Source organism: Theropithecus gelada, chromosome 3 (genome assembly GCF_003255815.1).
Source record: "Theropithecus gelada isolate Dixy chromosome 3, Tgel_1.0, whole genome shotgun sequence".
Classification (NCBI taxonomy): Eukaryota; Metazoa; Chordata; class Mammalia; order Primates; family Cercopithecidae; genus Theropithecus; species Theropithecus gelada.
Window position 1 is genome coordinate 130,334,285 of NC_037670.1, and position 18,611 is coordinate 130,352,895.

The 18,611-nt window shown below is 44.9% G+C and overlaps 1 protein-coding gene across 1 annotated transcript in view; it reads left to right on the forward strand.

Annotated features, from left to right (window-relative positions):
- The window catches only part of CDHR3 (cadherin related family member 3), a 68,692-nt gene that overhangs the window by 9,160 nt on the left and 40,921 nt on the right, over positions 1–18,611 (forward strand). The window contains 3 exon segments of the mRNA XM_025381076.1: positions 1,882–2,084; positions 7,658–7,821; positions 11,202–11,301. Coding sequence (XP_025236861.1) covers positions 1,882–2,084; positions 7,658–7,821; positions 11,202–11,301 — 467 coding nt within the window.

Genomic DNA, 18,611 nt, shown 5'->3' on the forward strand with positions numbered 1-18,611 from the left:
TATGAACAGACATTTCTCAAAAGAAGACATTCATACAGCCAACAGACACATGAAAAAATGCTCATCATCACTGGCCATCAGAGAAATGCAAATCAAAACCACCATGAGATACCATCTCACACCAGTTAGAATGGCAATCATTAAAAAGTCAGGAAACAACAGGTGCTGGAGAGGATGTGGAGAAATAGGAACACTTTTACACTGTTGGTGGGATTGTAAACTAGTTCAACCATTATAGAAAACAGTATGGCGATTCCTCAAGGATCTAGAACTAGATGTACCATATGACCCAGCCATCCCATTACTGGGTATATACCCAAAGGATTATAAATCATGCTGCTAGAAAGACACATGCACACGTATGTTTATTGTGGCACTATTCACAATAGCAAAGACTTGGAATCAACCCAAATGTCCATCAGTGACAGACTGGATTAAGAAAATGTGGCACATATACACCATGGAATACTATGCAGCCATAAAAAAGGATGAGTTTGTGTCCTTTGTAGGGACATGGATGCAGCTGGAAACCATCATTCTTAGCAAACTATCACAAGAACAGAAAACCAAACACCGCATATTCTCACTCATAGGTGGGAACTGAACAATGAGATCACTTGGACTCGGGAAGGGGAACATCACACACCGGGGCCTATCATGGGGAGGGGGGAGGGGGGAGGGATTGCATTGGGAGTTATACCTGATGTAAATGACGAGTTGAGGGGTGCTGATGAGTTGATGGGTGCAGCACACCAACATGGCACAAGTATACGTATGTAACAAACCTGCACGTTATGCACATGTACCCTAGAACTTAAAGTATAATAATAATAATAATAAATTAATTAATTTTAAAAAAATACACAAATTAGCCAGGCATGGTGGAGCACACCTGTAATCACAGCTGCTTGGGAGGCTGAGGCACAAGAATCACTTGAACCCAGGAGGCAAGGTTGCAGTGAGTTGAGATCTGCCAGCCTGGGTGGCAGAGTGAGACTGTCTCAAAAAAACAAAAACAAAGACAAATAAGGTCATTCTTCAGTTCTGGGTGGACATGAATCTTTTAGGGACACTGTTCAACCCACAACAGTAACTATCATTACGGAAGCATGTGAGAACACAGCTTGTTCCTTTTATCTGCACTGGCAAAGTCTTGCAGTGTCATGCACCTTAGAATGGTACCAAGGCTTTCCTGGAAGAAATGTGCTTTCTCTTAAATTGCAAAATTCCCTGCCTGTAAGGCAGCCCAAGGCAAATTCACATGCTGTCCCTGAGCCTCTTGTTTTCTCCTCTGTGGAACGATTGTTAATTTACCAACCAAGAAGTACTGCTTGGCCCTCTGCATGATGCCTGCAGAGTCCAATAATAACCAAAAATTGTCCTTGAGATTGTTAATGGATGTGGAGAGATTTACCATGATTTTGGTGTTCTCCAGTCATGCACACTCAATTCTCAGATGACCTCTAGATCACTGACACGGAGAAGGAAAACAAACTCCTGTAAGCTACAGGGTCCTGGCAAGAGAGATGACATTTTCAGGCAACGTCTGTCTCCTAAGGTGTCACAGTTCTCTTTCCCTGCTCTTCCCAAAGGCTGGGAGAAAAGAGAAGGGAAGCAGGGAGACAAGAGAAAAGCAGCAGCTTTATTTACTGAGTGACAGAAGCAGATTTCTTGGTTGTTTGGTGGTGGTTGTTTTCTTGGCTCCCAGAAGATCTCACATATCCATTGCCAGCACTTGGCAAGAGCATTTGTTCTTGGGGAGTGACCAGCTCCCATCGTCACCCCGAGCTACGAATTGAAGCCACAAACCAAGCTGTTAAGTCCCTGTTCCCAGCAAAAGGCTTTGCGTTCATGTCATCCTGCACCCTTTTTACTCCACAGGGGGAGAAGCACTACACCTAATCCTCTTACCTGCTATAGGCAACAGGGCAGAGAATTCTCCACCTGGGACTTCAGTGCACAAGTTTTCTGTGAAGTTATCAGCATCACTGTCACCTGTGATCCCAGGATTTCCTCAGATAATCAACTCAAATCCCCTCACTGAAGCCTTCAGGGTGATTCAGCTGTCAGGCACCTACTTTGAGGTAAGCAACAACTTACCAACATGGGTGTTGTCTGCAAAGAGGTGATCCTGAAAATGAGGGTGGATGGGATTCCAGATAGGTGATTAATTCCTCCATTCTGGTTTAATCTTCCCCCTTGTAAGATCCAGAAGTCCTGTTTGAGATATCCCAGGGCCTTCTGTGCTAAGATGCCTGTGTAGCCTTTGGACCTTCTCTACTCCGTACAGTTCACATAAGCATTATACTCAATGTGTTGCAAATAGAAGGCTGCTTCTTCTTGCCTCCACCCCTCACATGACATCAGGTTTTAGGTGTGCCTACAGTATCTAAATTCTTTGGGTGGAGTAGTTTGGATATTGATCTCTTTAAAAGCCATGCCCTGATTAACTTGTGTCTAGTGATTCTGCTTTCCTATGAGTCTGATTTTTTCAGAAGATCATCTAAGAGGAGACTTATTTAATTAAAAAGCCATACACCCTTTAATAAAAATATAAGTCTAACTGTCCAGCCCTACCATGTGAATGTTTCCTCTTGGATAATTCAGAGCCAACCATTGGCATTCAAGAGGCATGCCTCTGCTGCTCTGTTTTCTAGTTTGTCATTTGACTCTTTTCCAAAGTTGTCACTTCCCTAAAGCGAGGACAAGCCTGCTTCTTGCATGCTTTCCACTGGTAACTGCAGAGGACCTCTAAGGCATCTTCAGGGTCCCATGTCTGGATCTGCCTATTTTTTCCGTATTCCCTGCCCCTACCTCCTTCCTCAACTGGCCTGGGAACCTCCTGCTGTTATCATCAGCTCTGCCATTGGTCCAACCTGCCATTCCTCTGGGTCATGCGTCAGGGTTACTTCCCTGAGGTTCCCACCAGGTGCTCTTAAACTCAGCTTATCATTAATGACTAGGGGAGCTTGGAAAAAGCATGCATATTGGGGCCCTGTAGCAGACCTGCGGAACCCATGACTCAAGGCCAGAGCCCAGATTTCTGGTATTCTCATCACCCCAGGGGAGCCCTTGGGGAGGTAAGGAGCACACAGTCAGTCTACATTGCAGCATGCGGTTTATACTCCTGGGTCCCAGATGCTGGTTCTGTGACTGAACTGCCCTGTCCACCGACTCCCTAGACATCCAGCTTGTCTTTAACAGCTGCTGCTGCTCCTCGGTTCCTGTAAGCCTTGTCAATTTCTTACCCTTATACAGCGAGTTGTGTATACTGGGTACTGTTGACAGTGCTTTGCATGTGTTTGCTTTTCTCATCTCAAAACATAAGGATTGTATCTATCTTATTACCTCCTTTTCACAGATGGGGAAAATGAAGCACAGAGAGGTTATATAATTTACCCTGGGTTGCACAGCTAGTAGGTAGCTGAGATTGGAAGCCAGGCAGTCTGGCTCCAGTGCTCTCATTTTAAAAAACAGCTTTATTGAGTATAATTCACACAGCATATAGTCCAGCCATTTAAATTGTACAATTCAGTAGTTTTTAGTATATTCACAGTCATGCAAGCATCACCACAATCTAATTTTAGAATATTTTCATCACCTCAAAACAAAACCCTGTACCCATTAGCAGTCACTCACCTATTCCCTTATCCTCTCAATCCCTGGCAACCACTACTCTACTTTGTCTTTATGGATTTGCCTATTCTGGACATTTCCTATGAATGGAATCATTATAGTATGTGGTCTTTAATGACTGACTTCTTTCACTTAGCATAAACTTCCAGGGGTCACCCATATTGTAGCCTGGATCAGTACTTCATTGCTTTTTATGGCTGAATTATATTATATTCCATATTTTTTTTTTCATTTATCAATTGACAGACATGTGGGTTGTCTCCATGTGGGAGTTCTCCTCCTCAGCATTTATGGTCCACAGCCTTTACTGATGAAAATGACCATGCTCCTTTGAATTTGCATAGAGGCTCCAAGGCACATTCACATACCTGATCTTTTTTTTTTCTTTTTTTGAGATGGGGTTTCACTATGCTGCCCAGGCTGCACTTGCATTCCTGGACTCGAGTGATCCTCTCACCTCAGCCTCCCCAGTAGCTGAGACTACAGGCACTGCACCACCACACGCGATTTGATCTCCTGATTGTTACAACTAACATTAATATCATCACTATTTAGAAATGTTTTATTCCTATTTTAGATATAACAGAGATGCAGCAAGTTTAAACAATTTATCTGAGATCTTATAGCTGTAAAAGGTGAAATAAGAACTTCATTCAGTCTCCTGATTTCCAGTCCTAGGCTTTCTGTCACATTGCCATGCACATCTATCGCTGTTTGGGTGAGCTCTCAACTCTGTCTTCATGGGACTTGCTCTTCCCACATTCCATGGGATTCAAGCAGTGTTGTCAATCAAGGAAGAATTTCATCCTGTTCCTAACCTCTAGAAAGGGCAGATTGCTTAGCACCTCAACTCAGCTAGGCTCAAGTGTTTGGTGTACTGTCCTAGTCATATGCGCTCCTTGCACCACACCCCACAGCTGCGTACAACCCTGTGTTGGTACTAAGATGGCCACAGTTTCACAACTCATGAAACTGTTCTTAAGAACTGATTGCTTCTCCCCAGAAACTACCCAACATCATCTACCATCCCTTCAAGAAGATCCTACTCTCCAACCGAAATCACTCACAAGAGTTACTCCTGCAGCCTTCCAGACATGAAAATCTCTGTGGCAGAACCTGGCCCCTCCTTGGATAGCCTTGACATTCTGGAGGATGGCGAGTCTAGGTTACCATTTCTTGTGACTCATTTGTACTTTCTGAGGGTAAACTCCAAATTATGCAAGAGGCCAAGCCTCCCTGCTTTGGGACACAGCTATTGAGACTTCTGGTGGTGTGGGGAGTGGTGAGGAGGAGTAATGATAATAATGAGGAGGAGAATGCTAACATTTCATTAACGAGGCATTTACCATATGCCAGCAATTTCCCTAAATATTTTGTGAAGGCATTCATTTAATCCTCATAAGAATGCTGTGAAGTGGTGTACTGTTATTTGCACACTGAAGACGGGAAAACTGAGGCATAGAGTGGTTGAGCATCTTGCCCAAGTTCACACAGCTTGAGTGATGGCAGGCTTGAGATTTGCAATCAGGCAGGCTGCTCCAAGAATCCTTGTTCATAGCCCTCATGCTGCACTGGTTTGCTATTGCCCAGCAAGAGGGATGCTGGATCCTCATTTAGCCACTTGTAGCTAATCATGGGTCGTCAAGGGTATTCTCTTGGAGCAGCACCAGAAGCATAGCTTAAGAGGCCAGGGAGGAGTGACTGCCAGCCAGCTGTGGAAAGAGGGGCTCTCTGAGATCCTCTGGAGGCCAGCACCTGCCCCTCTCATTTGTCCATCTCTGAGCCTGACTCCTCTCTTTTCCCATCTACCATCGTGAGCACTGTGGCCTACAAATGTGCTCGGCCTTATCCAGAATAACCTCAAATTTAACATGCCTAAAGCAAAACTTACTGTCTTTCACTAAAACTCTGTAGCAAGATTGCCCACAACCAAATTGAGGCTCCATCACTCCCAGCTATGACCTTAGGAGAGCTCCTTCACCTCCCTCTCCTAGTTAATCTCCTTAAATGTGAAATGGAGGAAGTTTTATCAACCTATGGTCATTGTGATAATTAAATGAAATGCTCCACAAAATGACTTGGCAAGTCTGGCACAAAAATGTTCAATAAACGCTGGTAACAAGAACAAGAACAGTTTTTCCATTTGTGTTGAGAGCAACACCATTCTTCTGGTTCCAAGATACAACTTTTTTGGACCATTTTTTCACTGTTCTATTTCCTTGCTCTGGGGTGTGAGAGCTACTCCCCAAGGAGAAGAGGCTGGCAACAGGTAACACTGAGGTCAAGGATCTATCCAAGCTTGGCGTGCAGGAGGGGGCTCCAGGCTTAGCAGGGAGCCAGGGTGTAAATCAGGAAGCCAGGGTGTAAATCATGAGAGTGGATCATCTCAACAGAATTCCACCTGCTTTAGTGGACATGTATTCCTTGAACAGTTTTTGACTACTTAATGATTAGAAAAGACACCATTTGCAGAGTGTTTGCTCAGTGCCAGACAGTCTTCTAAGTACTTCCCATAGATTAGCTCATTGAATCCTCATAACCCAAAAAGTAGGTGTTATTATCCCCATTTTACAGATGGGAAAACTGAGGCACAGGAAGGTCAAGCAATGGGAAGACTGGGCTTTGAAGCCAGTCAGTCTGGCTCCAGCGTCTATGTGTTTGACCCCTGTGCTGCCCCTCACTACCATGTGCCCAGCATAGAGACCAGTTCATCTCCACTTATGTGCCTCCTAGGCTGCTTCTGTTCACCGGTAGACATAAGAATACGTCTTTCCCCCTGCTCAACAATCCTCCATGCCCTCTTCCTTCACCACAAGTACTCATTCACATCTGTGGCTCTGTTCTCCTCTTAACCAACCTAGAACTTGCAACGTCCAACACAATACCTACCAACTCCTCCACGAAGCCTTCCCCAGCTAAACACAGTTCACAGTGAACTTTTCTCTCCTTCAGTTTCCATAGTACCTTAACCTAGCTTTTTAATACCTTGTATCATTCTTCAGCTGTTTAACTAGGGCAACGATTATTTCCCTAGTTACAATCACATGGAAACAAACTCAGGGAAAGGGAAGGTGATTTTCCCAAGGCCACCCAGAAGTTCAGTGGTGGAAATGGAATTAGAGCCAAGTTCTGTCTTCACTGCAAGATGCTGAGTGTCTCATCACCTGGCCCCAATCATATTAATAACCAAAAGGTTCTGTTGGCATAATTAAGGACATACATGGAATTTAGTCCTCAGTGTCCCGAAGGGCTCCAGGCTTTCTGGGAGTTCAAGGCTCTAAGTTGCTGGGAGTCTGTGCCTATAGATACGAACAGTCACAGGCTGGTCTCCTGTTGGTTTGAGCAGGACCCTCCCAACACAGACCGCCAGAGTTCCTGCTGGCAATAGCTCTAGATTCTGGTGATGTCTCTCTGGCCCTGGTTCCTCGCATCCCTACCACATCTCCAAAATACTGATAGTGCAGACAACAAAAGCTCCCGACAATGGAAGAATGTGTGGAAAGGCACAAAGAAAGTGAACAGTCTGTTGATTAAGTAAATATCATTACTTACGTAGATGTTTATTTTTGGATGTGGCTCTGGGAAAATTAGAATGAAGTGATGAGTCAAGATATCACTTAACGGCAATCCCAGGAAAGCTCAGTATTCTTTCTTAACAATGAGGAAATCCAACTATATTCAGGGTAGCTAAAGGATTTTTCTAGGAGCCTACCCCCAAGTAGTGGAGGGCTTTCTGTTTTTTAGTTATCAGGCTTTCCATCTCCAGTCAATTGCATGAGAATGTCTCCTATTTTTCTTTCCTAGGAAACGCAGCATCACATGCAGGAGTCCCTTTAGTGAAGTATCATAGAGCTTATGTTGGAAGGACTAAGGCAAAACAACTGGTTCCTCTGACAGTGAAAGAATGCTGGTTTCTGGGACGCCAGATGCTTCCTTCCTAGGAATATTCCTTTGCAAAGTGCATGAATGCAAAACAGATCTTCTTTCACATGGTTACTAAGAATTTTGCACTTCGTTTTAGGTTGTCACCACTGGGAAGGAACAGCTAGATTTTGAAACAGGACCAAACGTATTTGATTTGCAGATTTATGTGAAGGATGAGGTTGGGGTCACAGACCTGCAAGTCCTGACCGTCCAGGTAACAGATGTGAACGAGCCACCCCAGTTTCAAGGCAACTTGGCGGAAGATAGGATACACCAGGATGTGCACTGCAGCCCAGCCGGTGGCATCAGGGAGGGCCCTGGGGGACAGAGAGAAACAGAAAAAGTAAATAAACAAACAGCTGTTTCCCTGGAAAAGGCAGCTGCTTAATGAGCAGGGAATAAATTAAACTTCCTCCAGCTCAACACTCCCAATCATAACGCAAAGCCCTTCACAGGCAGGGTTTCTCCTGGTCCCCTCCCGGTCCTGGGCAGGAAACTGAAGCTCAGAGAGAGACCGCGAGTGGATCATTGTGGAGGAACCTGGCTGAGCCGCCCCTAGGTTCATCCCTGTGCACCCCAGTCACTGGCTTGTTCATTCTCCCCATGGACTCTCACTCCTTGAGGGCAGTGTGTGTCTGCTACAATAGGGACAATGTAAGGGACCAAAGCACACAGTAACTAACGTCTTACAGGATCTCCTTCCAGCTCATGGCTTTGAGCACCATCTCTATTCTGACAATTTTGAAGTCATTTCAGTCCAGGTTCTGCCCTGAACTGTGGCAGTCGTAACACAAATATCCACCTTTCTCACCCAGCATCTCCACGGATGTTTAACAGACAGCACAAACTTAATGTGCTTCTGAACCAAACTCCTGGCTTCCTCTCCACCCTCCACCCTGCACCCCCACCCAAATCTGCTTCTCCTGTATCTTTCCCATTTTGGTTAGCAGTAACTCCATCCTTCCTGTTGCTTGGACCAAGCCTTGAGTCATCCTTGACTCCTCTCTCTTTCACACTTGACATGAAATCCATTAGGAAATCTTGCCAGCTTCTAAATATACCCAGAACCTGACCCCGCCCTAGTGTCTGCATCACTACCACCATGGTCCAAGCCACTCATCCCATCTCACCAGGATTGTTGCAATGGCTGGCAGCTGGCCTCCCAGCCCCCCTGCCGTCTGTTTTCCATACAGCAGCCAGGGGGATCCTATTAAAACATCAGTTAAATCAAGGCACTCTGCTTAAAACCCTACAAGAAATTCCCGTCTCACTCAAAGGGAGTCTCCTTAAGAACCCACTAAATCTGGCAAGCTGCCTACATTCCTTACCCTCCCACCCCTCCTCCTTTCCCCTTCTCCCCCTTAGTCCCTGTGACCCAGTCTCTGGCCCCCTTACTGACCTGTGAATGCCTCAGACATGACCCTACCTCAGCATTTTGCTTTTGCTGATTCCTCTGCCTCCCCTCCTATCTCCCGGCTCTTCCTCATTTCTTTAAGGCCAGGTGCAGTGGCTCATACCTGTAATCACAGCACTTTGGGAGGCCAAGGTGGTAGTATTACTTAAGGTCAGGAGTTCAAGACCAGCCTGGGCAACAGGGCAAAACCCTATCTCTACAAAAAATACCAGTATTAGCCAGGTGTGGTGGCAGGTACCTGTAGTTCCAGCTACTCAGGAGGCTGAGGTGGGAGATCACTTGAACCCGGGAGGTCGAGGCTGCAGCGAGCTGTGTTTGTGCCACTGTACTCCAACCTGGGTGGCAAAGCAAGACCCTACCTCAAAAAAAAAAAAAAAAAAAAAAGAAAAAAAATATCTTGACAAGTGTCATGCCCTTCCCCACCACAGTGAACCTTCCATAGCCACTTTATTAAAAATTTTTTTTTTTTTTTGAGACGGAGTCTCGCTCTGTCGCCCAGGCTGGAGTGCAGTGGCGGGATCTCAGCTCACTGCAAGCTCCGCCTCCCGGGTTCACGCCATTCTCCTGCCTCAGCCTCCCGAGTAGCTGGGACTACAGGCGCCCGCCACCTCGCCCGGCTAGTTTTTTTTTTTTTTTTTTGTATTTCTTAATAGAGACGGGGTTTCACCGTGTTAGCCAGGATGGTCTCGATCTCCTGACCTCGTGATCCGCCCGTCTCGGCCTCCCAAAGTGCTGGGATTACAGGCTTGAGCCACCGCGCCCGGCCGCACTTTATTAAAATTGTAACCCAACTCACACTTCCTTCCCCGATATTTCTCATAATGTTTCTCACTAATATACACAGATTTTACTCAATTATTTTGCTATCCATATCTTCCCATGGAAACGGAAGTTGCATGAGAGTAAGGTTCTGTTTTGTGAGCTGCTGTATTCCCAGTGTGTAGATCAGTGTCTGGACATAGCCCTCAGTAGATTTTTTTTTTTTTTTTTTTAAATGAAGCATGAGACTGACAAAAAGTGAGTGAAAGCTCAAGCTCAGATGTAAGGCATCTAGATTTGAATTTTGATTCTATCATGTCCTAGCTAGGACAACTTCATAGCTTCCCCGAGTCTCAGTGTTCTCATTTGAAAAGCACTAATTAGACTAAAAGAATAAATACAATAGCTGCTTTATATTAACAGAACTGTTATGAAGATGAAAATAGAAAATGTATGTTAAGTCCTCAGCATGGTGCCCCCAAAAGAGTGAGTTCTTTTTCTTTTTTTTTTTTTTTTTTTTGAGACGGAGTCTCGCTGTCGCCCAGGCTGGAGTGCAGTGGCCGGATCTCGGCTCACTGCAAGCTCCGCCTCCCGGGTTCACGCCATTCTCCTGCCTCAGCCTCCCGAGTAGCTGGGACTACAGGCGCCCGACACCACGCCCGGCTAGTTTTTTGTATTTTTAGTAGAGATGGGGTTTCACCGTGTTAGCCAAGATGGTCTTGATCTCCTGACCTCATGATCTGCCCACCTCGGCCTCCCAAAGTGCTGGGATTACAGGCATGAGCCACCTCGCCCGGCCAAGTTACTTTTCATATTGTCCGTCATCGCTCAGACAAAAAAAATGCCCGAATGAGAGCTCTGTGGCCCCTCGGTCAGTGCTGGTACCGCCTGCTCCTCCCTCCTCCCGCATCACCGTGAAAAACTCTGAAACAGATGAAATCAATTTTTGGTTCCTCCCTTGAGCCTCTGTAGCCCTCCCCTACTTATTCTGTCTATCTCTGTTCCGCTGTAAGGTCCCTCATTTCAGCGGCTCATTTCTGCGGAGCTGCCAAGTGTCCTTCAAGGAGTAACTTAGCACAGTTGAGGAGGGATTTGCACGTTAAAGCGGATTCAGCACATGGGGAGCCTCACACCGGAGGTTCCTACCTGGGTTCACTTTCCAGCTCTCTGCCTCATCACCTCCTCCTTCCCCCAACTCAAAGAGCATCACTCTGGAGCACCTCTCAACAGAGGACATGAATGAAGACTCGGTACCCGCTTGGCCAACCCTAGCACTTTATGAATTCCCCTAAATGGATCCATGCAGGACAGTTGGCCCGTGGTCTTGCTCATGGATTTTTTTATTGCGTTCTTGGCCCCACGATGCCAACGCGCTTGATTCCCTTGGTTGTGTACAGCTGCCCTGATTTTGGAATTCCCCATTTTTGCTTTAATAAGATGTTTCTGATTCCACTGTGGACACTGGTATAGGTCTACACCTCTACATAGTAGAAGGAGCAAACCCTGGATTCATTTACCAGGTTGAGGCCTTTGATCCAGAAGACACAAGCCGAAAAATTCCCCTCAGTGTAAGTGTCCTTATATGGAAGAGGTGGTGTTTGTCCGTGTTAGGTTAGACACAGGAGCTTGCTGTCCTGAGTCTTGGTGGGGTGGGTTTGGGCGTAGCAATCGGGGGAATGTGCTGTCCACTTCCAAACCAGTGTATGCGGGATAGTTGGAATGAATAAAGGGGCTCTGGGGCCACTCTAGAGTGGATTTGTGGCTCTGTGTGATCTAGGCCAATTTGTTACCTCTCTAAGCTTCAGTTTCTTCATCTGTAAACCAAGAAGAGTACCAGCACCCATCGCAGTAGAGAAGCTGTGAGTATTACATAGACAATGCATGTAAAACCACTTAGCGCAGTGCCTGGCATATCAAAACTGCTCAATATTTTAAAAATCGAAGCTGATAAAAACCAGCTCTATTTTAAAATCATAAAATGTACACCCCAAATCCAAGCATTTACATACCTTTCTCAAGATAGGAAGCCAAGCTGCTTAGAGCCAAGTTTAAAAAATGAAGAGGCCAGATGCAGCAGCTCGTGCCTGTAATCCCAAGATAGGAGGATGGGTTGAACCCAGGAGTTTGATACTAGCCTGGGCAACATAGTGAGACCTCATCTCTACAAAAAATAAAAAAAATTAGCTGGGCATGGTGGTGCGTGCCTGTAATTCCAGCTACTCGGGAGGCTGAGGTGGGAGGATCACTTGAGCCTAGGAATTTGAGACTGCAGCGAGCTATGATCACACCACTACACTCCAGCCTGGGCAATAGAGCAAGACCCTGTCTCAAAAAAAAAAAAAAAAAGAGTCCACAGAATTCTAGGTTGTAGAGCAGGAGATTGGGTCCTGGGAATTGCCTCATGGTTCAATCTGAGACAGCGGATGTCTCTTCTCTCCCTTCTTAATCAGCTTTCTTAATGTAGCTACTAGTGGGGCAACTGTAACCACCAATCCTCAGGTGAAGCCTCTTAGTTGGTCCCTGGGAGTGGATGCCTCAGCTCCTGGCTCTGCCCACTAACGTGCCCTGTGCACACACTGCAGCTGAGCAGCCCAGGTTGGAGAGGCAAAAAAAAAAGGCGAATCGCACCCGACTAATCTTGGAGCAGGAAACCCTTCTGCCCACCCTGCCTTACACAGAATACTTGAAATATGACACTCGGGGAATTGGTAACACTAGGAGGCTGTTTCTACAGTTTGTTGTATGATTTGCAGCTTCAATTGGACTACTTTTTCTAACAGGAAGAAATGAGCCTCGGGAATGCTAGGACCAATATATATAGTCTACAGACTCTGAAACAAAGCTGTTATAAAATTGTTGAATACAACTTAAAGTAAGGGAATAGTCTGTTTTTATTAGAAGATGATCTTGTGTAAAAAAAAAAATCACCCATTCATTCATTAACTCATTCATTCAGAATTCATTCATGTTAATATTTGTATGAATAAATGAATATGCAAACATTTAATGGGTGTCTATGTGTTAAGAGAAATCCTAGGTGTTTGAAATGCATACTTCTTAACATCCTTCTCATACTAGTTAGGAGTATGTTTGTCTGCAAATAACAAAACTTAACCATGGGAGTGTACATGGGAACTTTTTTTCTTCTCTAATAAGTCTAGACGCAGGCAGGCAGTTCAGTACTGGTGCAGCTGCTACCATCAGGAGCCTGGGCTCTTCCTATGCTTCTGTTTTTCTAACCAGAGCATGTTTGTTGGCACTGTCCTCTTTTTCTCACCTCATGATTGCGAGATGGCTGCTGCACCTCCAGGATTTATTTCTGAGTTCCATGCAGGAAGAAGAAAGAAGCAAGCAGGGAGGGATACAGGGTAGAGAAGGCAGGCGCAATCTGTCCCTTTTTTTGTCAGGAAAACAAAAACTCTTGGAAGCCCTACCCAGAGGACTTCTGCTACATCTCACTGGCCAGAACGGTGCCCTATGGCCACTTTTGCTTACTGGTGACCCAGGATTCTGGATGGAGATAAGGTCAGAAACCCAAAGTATAGCACCTCATTTACATATTTAGTTGATTTCAACATTTACAAAGAACTCTCTGTGTGCCAGGCATCCTATTAGAGACTTTGGAAACAGAGTTGAGTAGGACACATTGACCTCAGGAAGTGTAAACTGAATGGCAGAGATTTATGCGTGGGGGAGAAGGAATAGCTTTTCCTCCCTTGTCAAAAATTTTATGGCTGACACTCCTATAACAAAGGAGAGATTAACAAGAAGAGAAAAGTGGAACAAATTTATTTAACCAAAGTTTTACATGACATGGGAGGCTTCATAAATGAAGACCCAAAGACTCCCAGGGAAAACTATGTTTATGCTGAAGTTCGATGAAGAATGGGCAGTCGTGTAGAATCGTAACTGGACTAAAAGGGGTATGACCTAAAGGTAATAAACTGAGGGAACTTAGCAAGGCCCTGTTTGTTCAGATTCTTCTTGGTCTCTGGTTGTAGGGTCTGGAATCCTCTAGAATCAGGTTCTTATGACCTTCTTTTAGGGGTGGTAGGTCAGAGAATTCCTTTATGATCGTGCTTCAGGGGAGAAAGTCGGGAGAAAGTGGGCTTCTTGCTTCTGAGGTTTTTTTCAATTGCCAAGACGCCATATTTTGGGGTATCATGTTCTGATTTCTGACACATGCATACACTAATTATAATTCAGTATGACAATTACTGTAAAGTTTGTATAGGATCCAGTGGGGGCAAATTGGAAAGAATTTCAGTTGTGAAGACAAATACATATTTGTTTTTAAATCTCCACTTTAAATGTATCTCTCCAAATTATGCAGACAGAATAAGGTCATGGCCCCTTTAAAAACACCTCATCGATCAGGCAGTTACCCTTTCAGAGGAAGGAAAGCTGCCCAGGTGGGAAGCAACTGCAGCAGGTGTTGCTCCCTTCAGAAAAAAAAATGTGGTGCCATCAAAAGCGTTCTGAGAGCAGCTGCAGGGGCTTGTGGCTTCTGCAGTGAGTTGAGGAGTTGTTTGGGGAGGGGGTACTCAGAGTTGCAGCAGAAATTGTTAATGAAATATTTAACACCTGTGCTGGAACTAACAGCTGTACAGAAAGTCAACAGCCAGCCTGCAGGAGCGGTGGACATAATCTGGAAGAAAACTTTCTCAGATTAGAAAAAGGTAGTAACAGTTTAGGACATAACATATTATGGCCTTTGTACTTAGACGTTTTATTCTGGGCGCTTGGGGGTACTAAGTAGAAGCAAACGACATAGTTAACTTCGTAAAAGTAGAAGGGAGGTGGGTTAATTTGCTACTGACCAACTTGTGCTTCCCAACCTTGCCTGTAAATTGAAACCACTGGGAGAACTTCAAAGAACACAGATGTCTAAATCCCACCTAGTGAAAGTCTGATGTGATTGGACTTGGATATGGCTTGGGCATCAGGACTATAAAGCCCCCAGGGAATCTAATGCATGGCCAGGGTTAAGGACTGCTGGTTTGTGACATCATCTCCCCAAATTTCCAAGTCCCACTCCTGGAGTTTTCGAGTCTGAGTCTGCATTTCTGCATTGTCTGAGAACAATTTTGCATATTTGGCAAATATCTGAGGCAATTATTCTGGTGTAAAAGGCTGGGAACATTGGTTTGTTTATTTTGAGAGAGGGTCTCACCTCTATCACCCAGGCTAGAGTACACTGGTGCAATCACGGCTCACTGCAGCTTCAAGTTTCCTGGCTCAGGTGATCCTTCCACCTCAGCCTTCCAAGTAGCTGGGACTACAGGTGCCCGCCATCATGCCCAGCTAATTTTTGTATTTTTTGTAGATAAGGTTTCGCTGTGTTGCCCAGGCTGGTCTAAAACTCTTGGGGTCAAGCCATCCACCTACCTTGGCCTCCCAAAGTGCTAGGATTACAGATGTGAGCCACCACACCCAATGGAAACACTGGTTTTAAAGTGTTTTGCAGGCTTTAGAAGTGTGTTCAGGCATTAGAACATACTTAGGCTGATTTTAAAAATGCAGATTCCTGGACATTGCATGAGAATACTGAGTTTGAATGCAAACCTCCCCGGTGATTCTGATGTACCATGTACTTCGAGAACCACTGGACTGAACGAACAGGGACAGACTTAACAACACACCAAAGCACATGCCTGAAGTGACTAGGCTTGGTTTGTGTCTGTCATCTTAACCTGGTGGGGTCTACGAGTCACCCTGCTGGTGGCAGCAACTAGAGAATGAATAATGGATTTTTAACAATAGCTATAGGATGCATTTTGAAACCTCAACCCCTTTAAAATGACAAATCTTACAACTCTTCTCCAGCTTAATAAAATGAAACTGTATCACAGTAAATGTAAAATAGGTACTAATCTGGAAGCCACTTGTATTTGCTCCCTTCTTTTTAGTGAAATTTAAAAGGCATGTGCTGGTACATTGTTTGGACCAACACTGTTCGATATTGCACCGGCTCTGTCCAATGAAGCTATACCGTGAGCCGGAAATGAGTGCTGCATATGTAATTTTAAATGTTCTAGTAGCCACATTGAAAGTAAAACAAAATAAGTGAAATTAATTTTAATAGCTTATTTAACTCAGTATATTCAAAATATTTCAACATAGTCAACATAAAATGATTAATGAGATATTTTGCATTTTTTTCCCCCATACTCAGTGTTCAAACTTCATGTGCATTTTACACTTACAGATCATCTCTGTGCAGACCAGCCACATTTTAATGCTCATAGTCACACGTACATGAGGGTAGTGGCTAATGCATTGGCCGGGCACAGGCTTAGATCTAGCATTGGTTACCCCTCCCTGGGTACCTTCTGTGCTGTGGTGGGCATGTGGGTAGAGCTTGGAGGTATGCATTAATAATGGGCTCAGAACGTGAGAAGGATGATCTGCATGTGAATAATTATATTTACTGGCATTTCTTCTTTGGGTACTCCCCCACCTCTTCTCCACTCCCTGAAGGAGGCTCTTTGAGACCACCCTCCTCCCATCAACTCCCACACTCTCTGCTTCCCCCTCTGCTTGGAAATGGCCACCGTGACTGCAGAAGAGCCTCCTTGGAGACTCCCAGGATGTTAATCAATCTCTCAGCTGGAGGCAAAATGATCTAGTGCAGCAATTTCTCCATTAAGGGGCTTTCTCTTGGCCTTTCCATTGAGGAAGGGCTTTTGCATAAAATGCAATGTGCTTTGTCTTCACCAGGGCAGACAAAGGATTAAATTAAAAGAGCAATAACCTAGCTACTACCCGGACTTTTGGGAGGGCAGCAGGGGCCCTTGTTCTCTATTTTCATCTTGCTCATGGCTCTAGGAAGTGGCAGCCGGTTGTGAGTTTTTGTTTTCCTGTGAATAAAGTGGTCATCATATGCCAAACCTGGCCCTGTCAAGGGTCCTAGCTGGATGGGATCTTTCAGGTCTATTGAGCAGTACTTTATTTCTGGATGAGGGAGGGAACTGAGGGGCCAGGTAACTCCAGTGAGAACCCAGGTCTCCTGACCCAACTCCCTTCTACTCTGTTCTGGCAAGTTCTGCCACTGGCTTCCCACCCCATTCTTTTCTGAGTGACAGCATCCCTGTCCCCACCGTACACCCCCACCTGCCCCACTCATTCAGCTGCCCTGGTGTCTGCCTGCCAACTCAGGAGTCACCACCTGAAGTCTTAGCAAAAGGCGTTCCTCATTCTACTCCAGGTTCTTGTTAAAATGCTCATAAAAGGAAAAAGCAATGGTATTGGACAATTCCCACTCCAAATATGTGGTCACTGCTGGCTGTTTGTATGTTGAGAGAGACACTCTCAAATAGATGGGAATCATTGTTATTAAGATTAGCAAAGCCTGAATCTTGCAGCACAGAACCCAGGCCGATTATGGAAAAAGAATGACAGAGTGTGAGGGCATAGGATCTGCAGCTTTATCGGTGAAGGATTACGTTAATAACAGCGTTTTGCATTTGTCATCGTGTCTCTTCTTAAAAACATTCAAGTACTTGCCTGTAACCCACTTAGCTCATCCTCAGAACAATGAACCACAAGCAGGAGCCACGTTAAGGGCTTGCAGTGGGTAGTTTTTTTTAACGGTAGTCTTTTTCTTCTAGGCACTCTTCCCTCCTTCCTCTTCCACGTCCCACCTCTGAGCTGTGACAAGGGTGGAATAGGGGAAAACGAAGAGAGGAATTGAGGCTTTTACAAAATATTCAGCTTCCATTGAAAAATATAGGAATGTGGCAACATGTTTGTAACTTGCCACAGTCCTGAGTGCTCTGGCCCTCTGGGGTGGGTTTGGGGCCATGTACTCAGTGGCTTGTGGAGCCATTGACACTCCCTGGATGTGGGCAGAATAAGGGTCTTTCCCTCTGGAAACTCGGCCTGCGGTGGCCTGGTAGTTGACTCCTCTATTCTATAAAAGACAAGAGGCTGAATTCTTGTTTGTTTCTACTGCAGGCCTGAAAGCAACTGATAGCTGCAAAATGGCACAGGTTGAATCATTGGCTTGTGACTCCGACTGCAGTGGGGAAGTGAGCCTGGAGGTGGCATTCCCCTGTTACCCCAGGGAGCCTGACATTTCTGGAAACTGGGCCAGCTCCCTCCCACCTTCCTTTCTCCCTACACCAAGGCACGATCAAGGGTGAATGGGACAGGAAGGATGGGCTTCTTGTCTTCCAAACTAAAGCTTTTGTGTCTGAGGGCAAACCTAGCTGCAAAGGGGCTGCAAATAGAGAAACCTGGGGTGGTGGTAAAGAAATATTCCCAGCAGGAAAACCAGAGAGCTTGTCTGACAAGCATTTGTTAACTGAATTGATCTGATTACTCAGGACTTTTCTTAGCCAGGACTGGGGGCAGCGAGGGGCTGCAGTTGCTTTTCATTCCATTTAATTTCTGTTTTCCAAGAATGAATATCAAGGGAGCAGCTTTGATTAAACAAGCCTTTAAAAAGGGGGAGAAAATGCCAGGTTTTACAGAGAGCCTTGCTGAGTTGCTGGCAAATGGCCACATGACACAATATTTTTAGTCTTTGGATATTATCTCCTTTCTAAGTACAAAACTGCTATTCCCATTAACACAGCTCTTAGGTTCAGAGAAAAAAGAAATTAGCCTGGTGTTAAAAAGAAAAAAAAAATCAAGATTCCAGGAAATCACCCTCTTAATCGAAATTAAAAAGAAAATTCTCGTGTGCCTAGTTCTACAGTTCTCCACATCCTTTTTATCTGCTGCTGTTTTTCTTTTTTCCTTTCTTTCCTTTCTGCATGAGTTGTTGAGACTGTGGGCCCAACTGGAGAAGATTTTATAGCCAAGTCTAGCGTTATCACATTCAAATATATATATATATATATATATATATATATATATATATATATATATATAT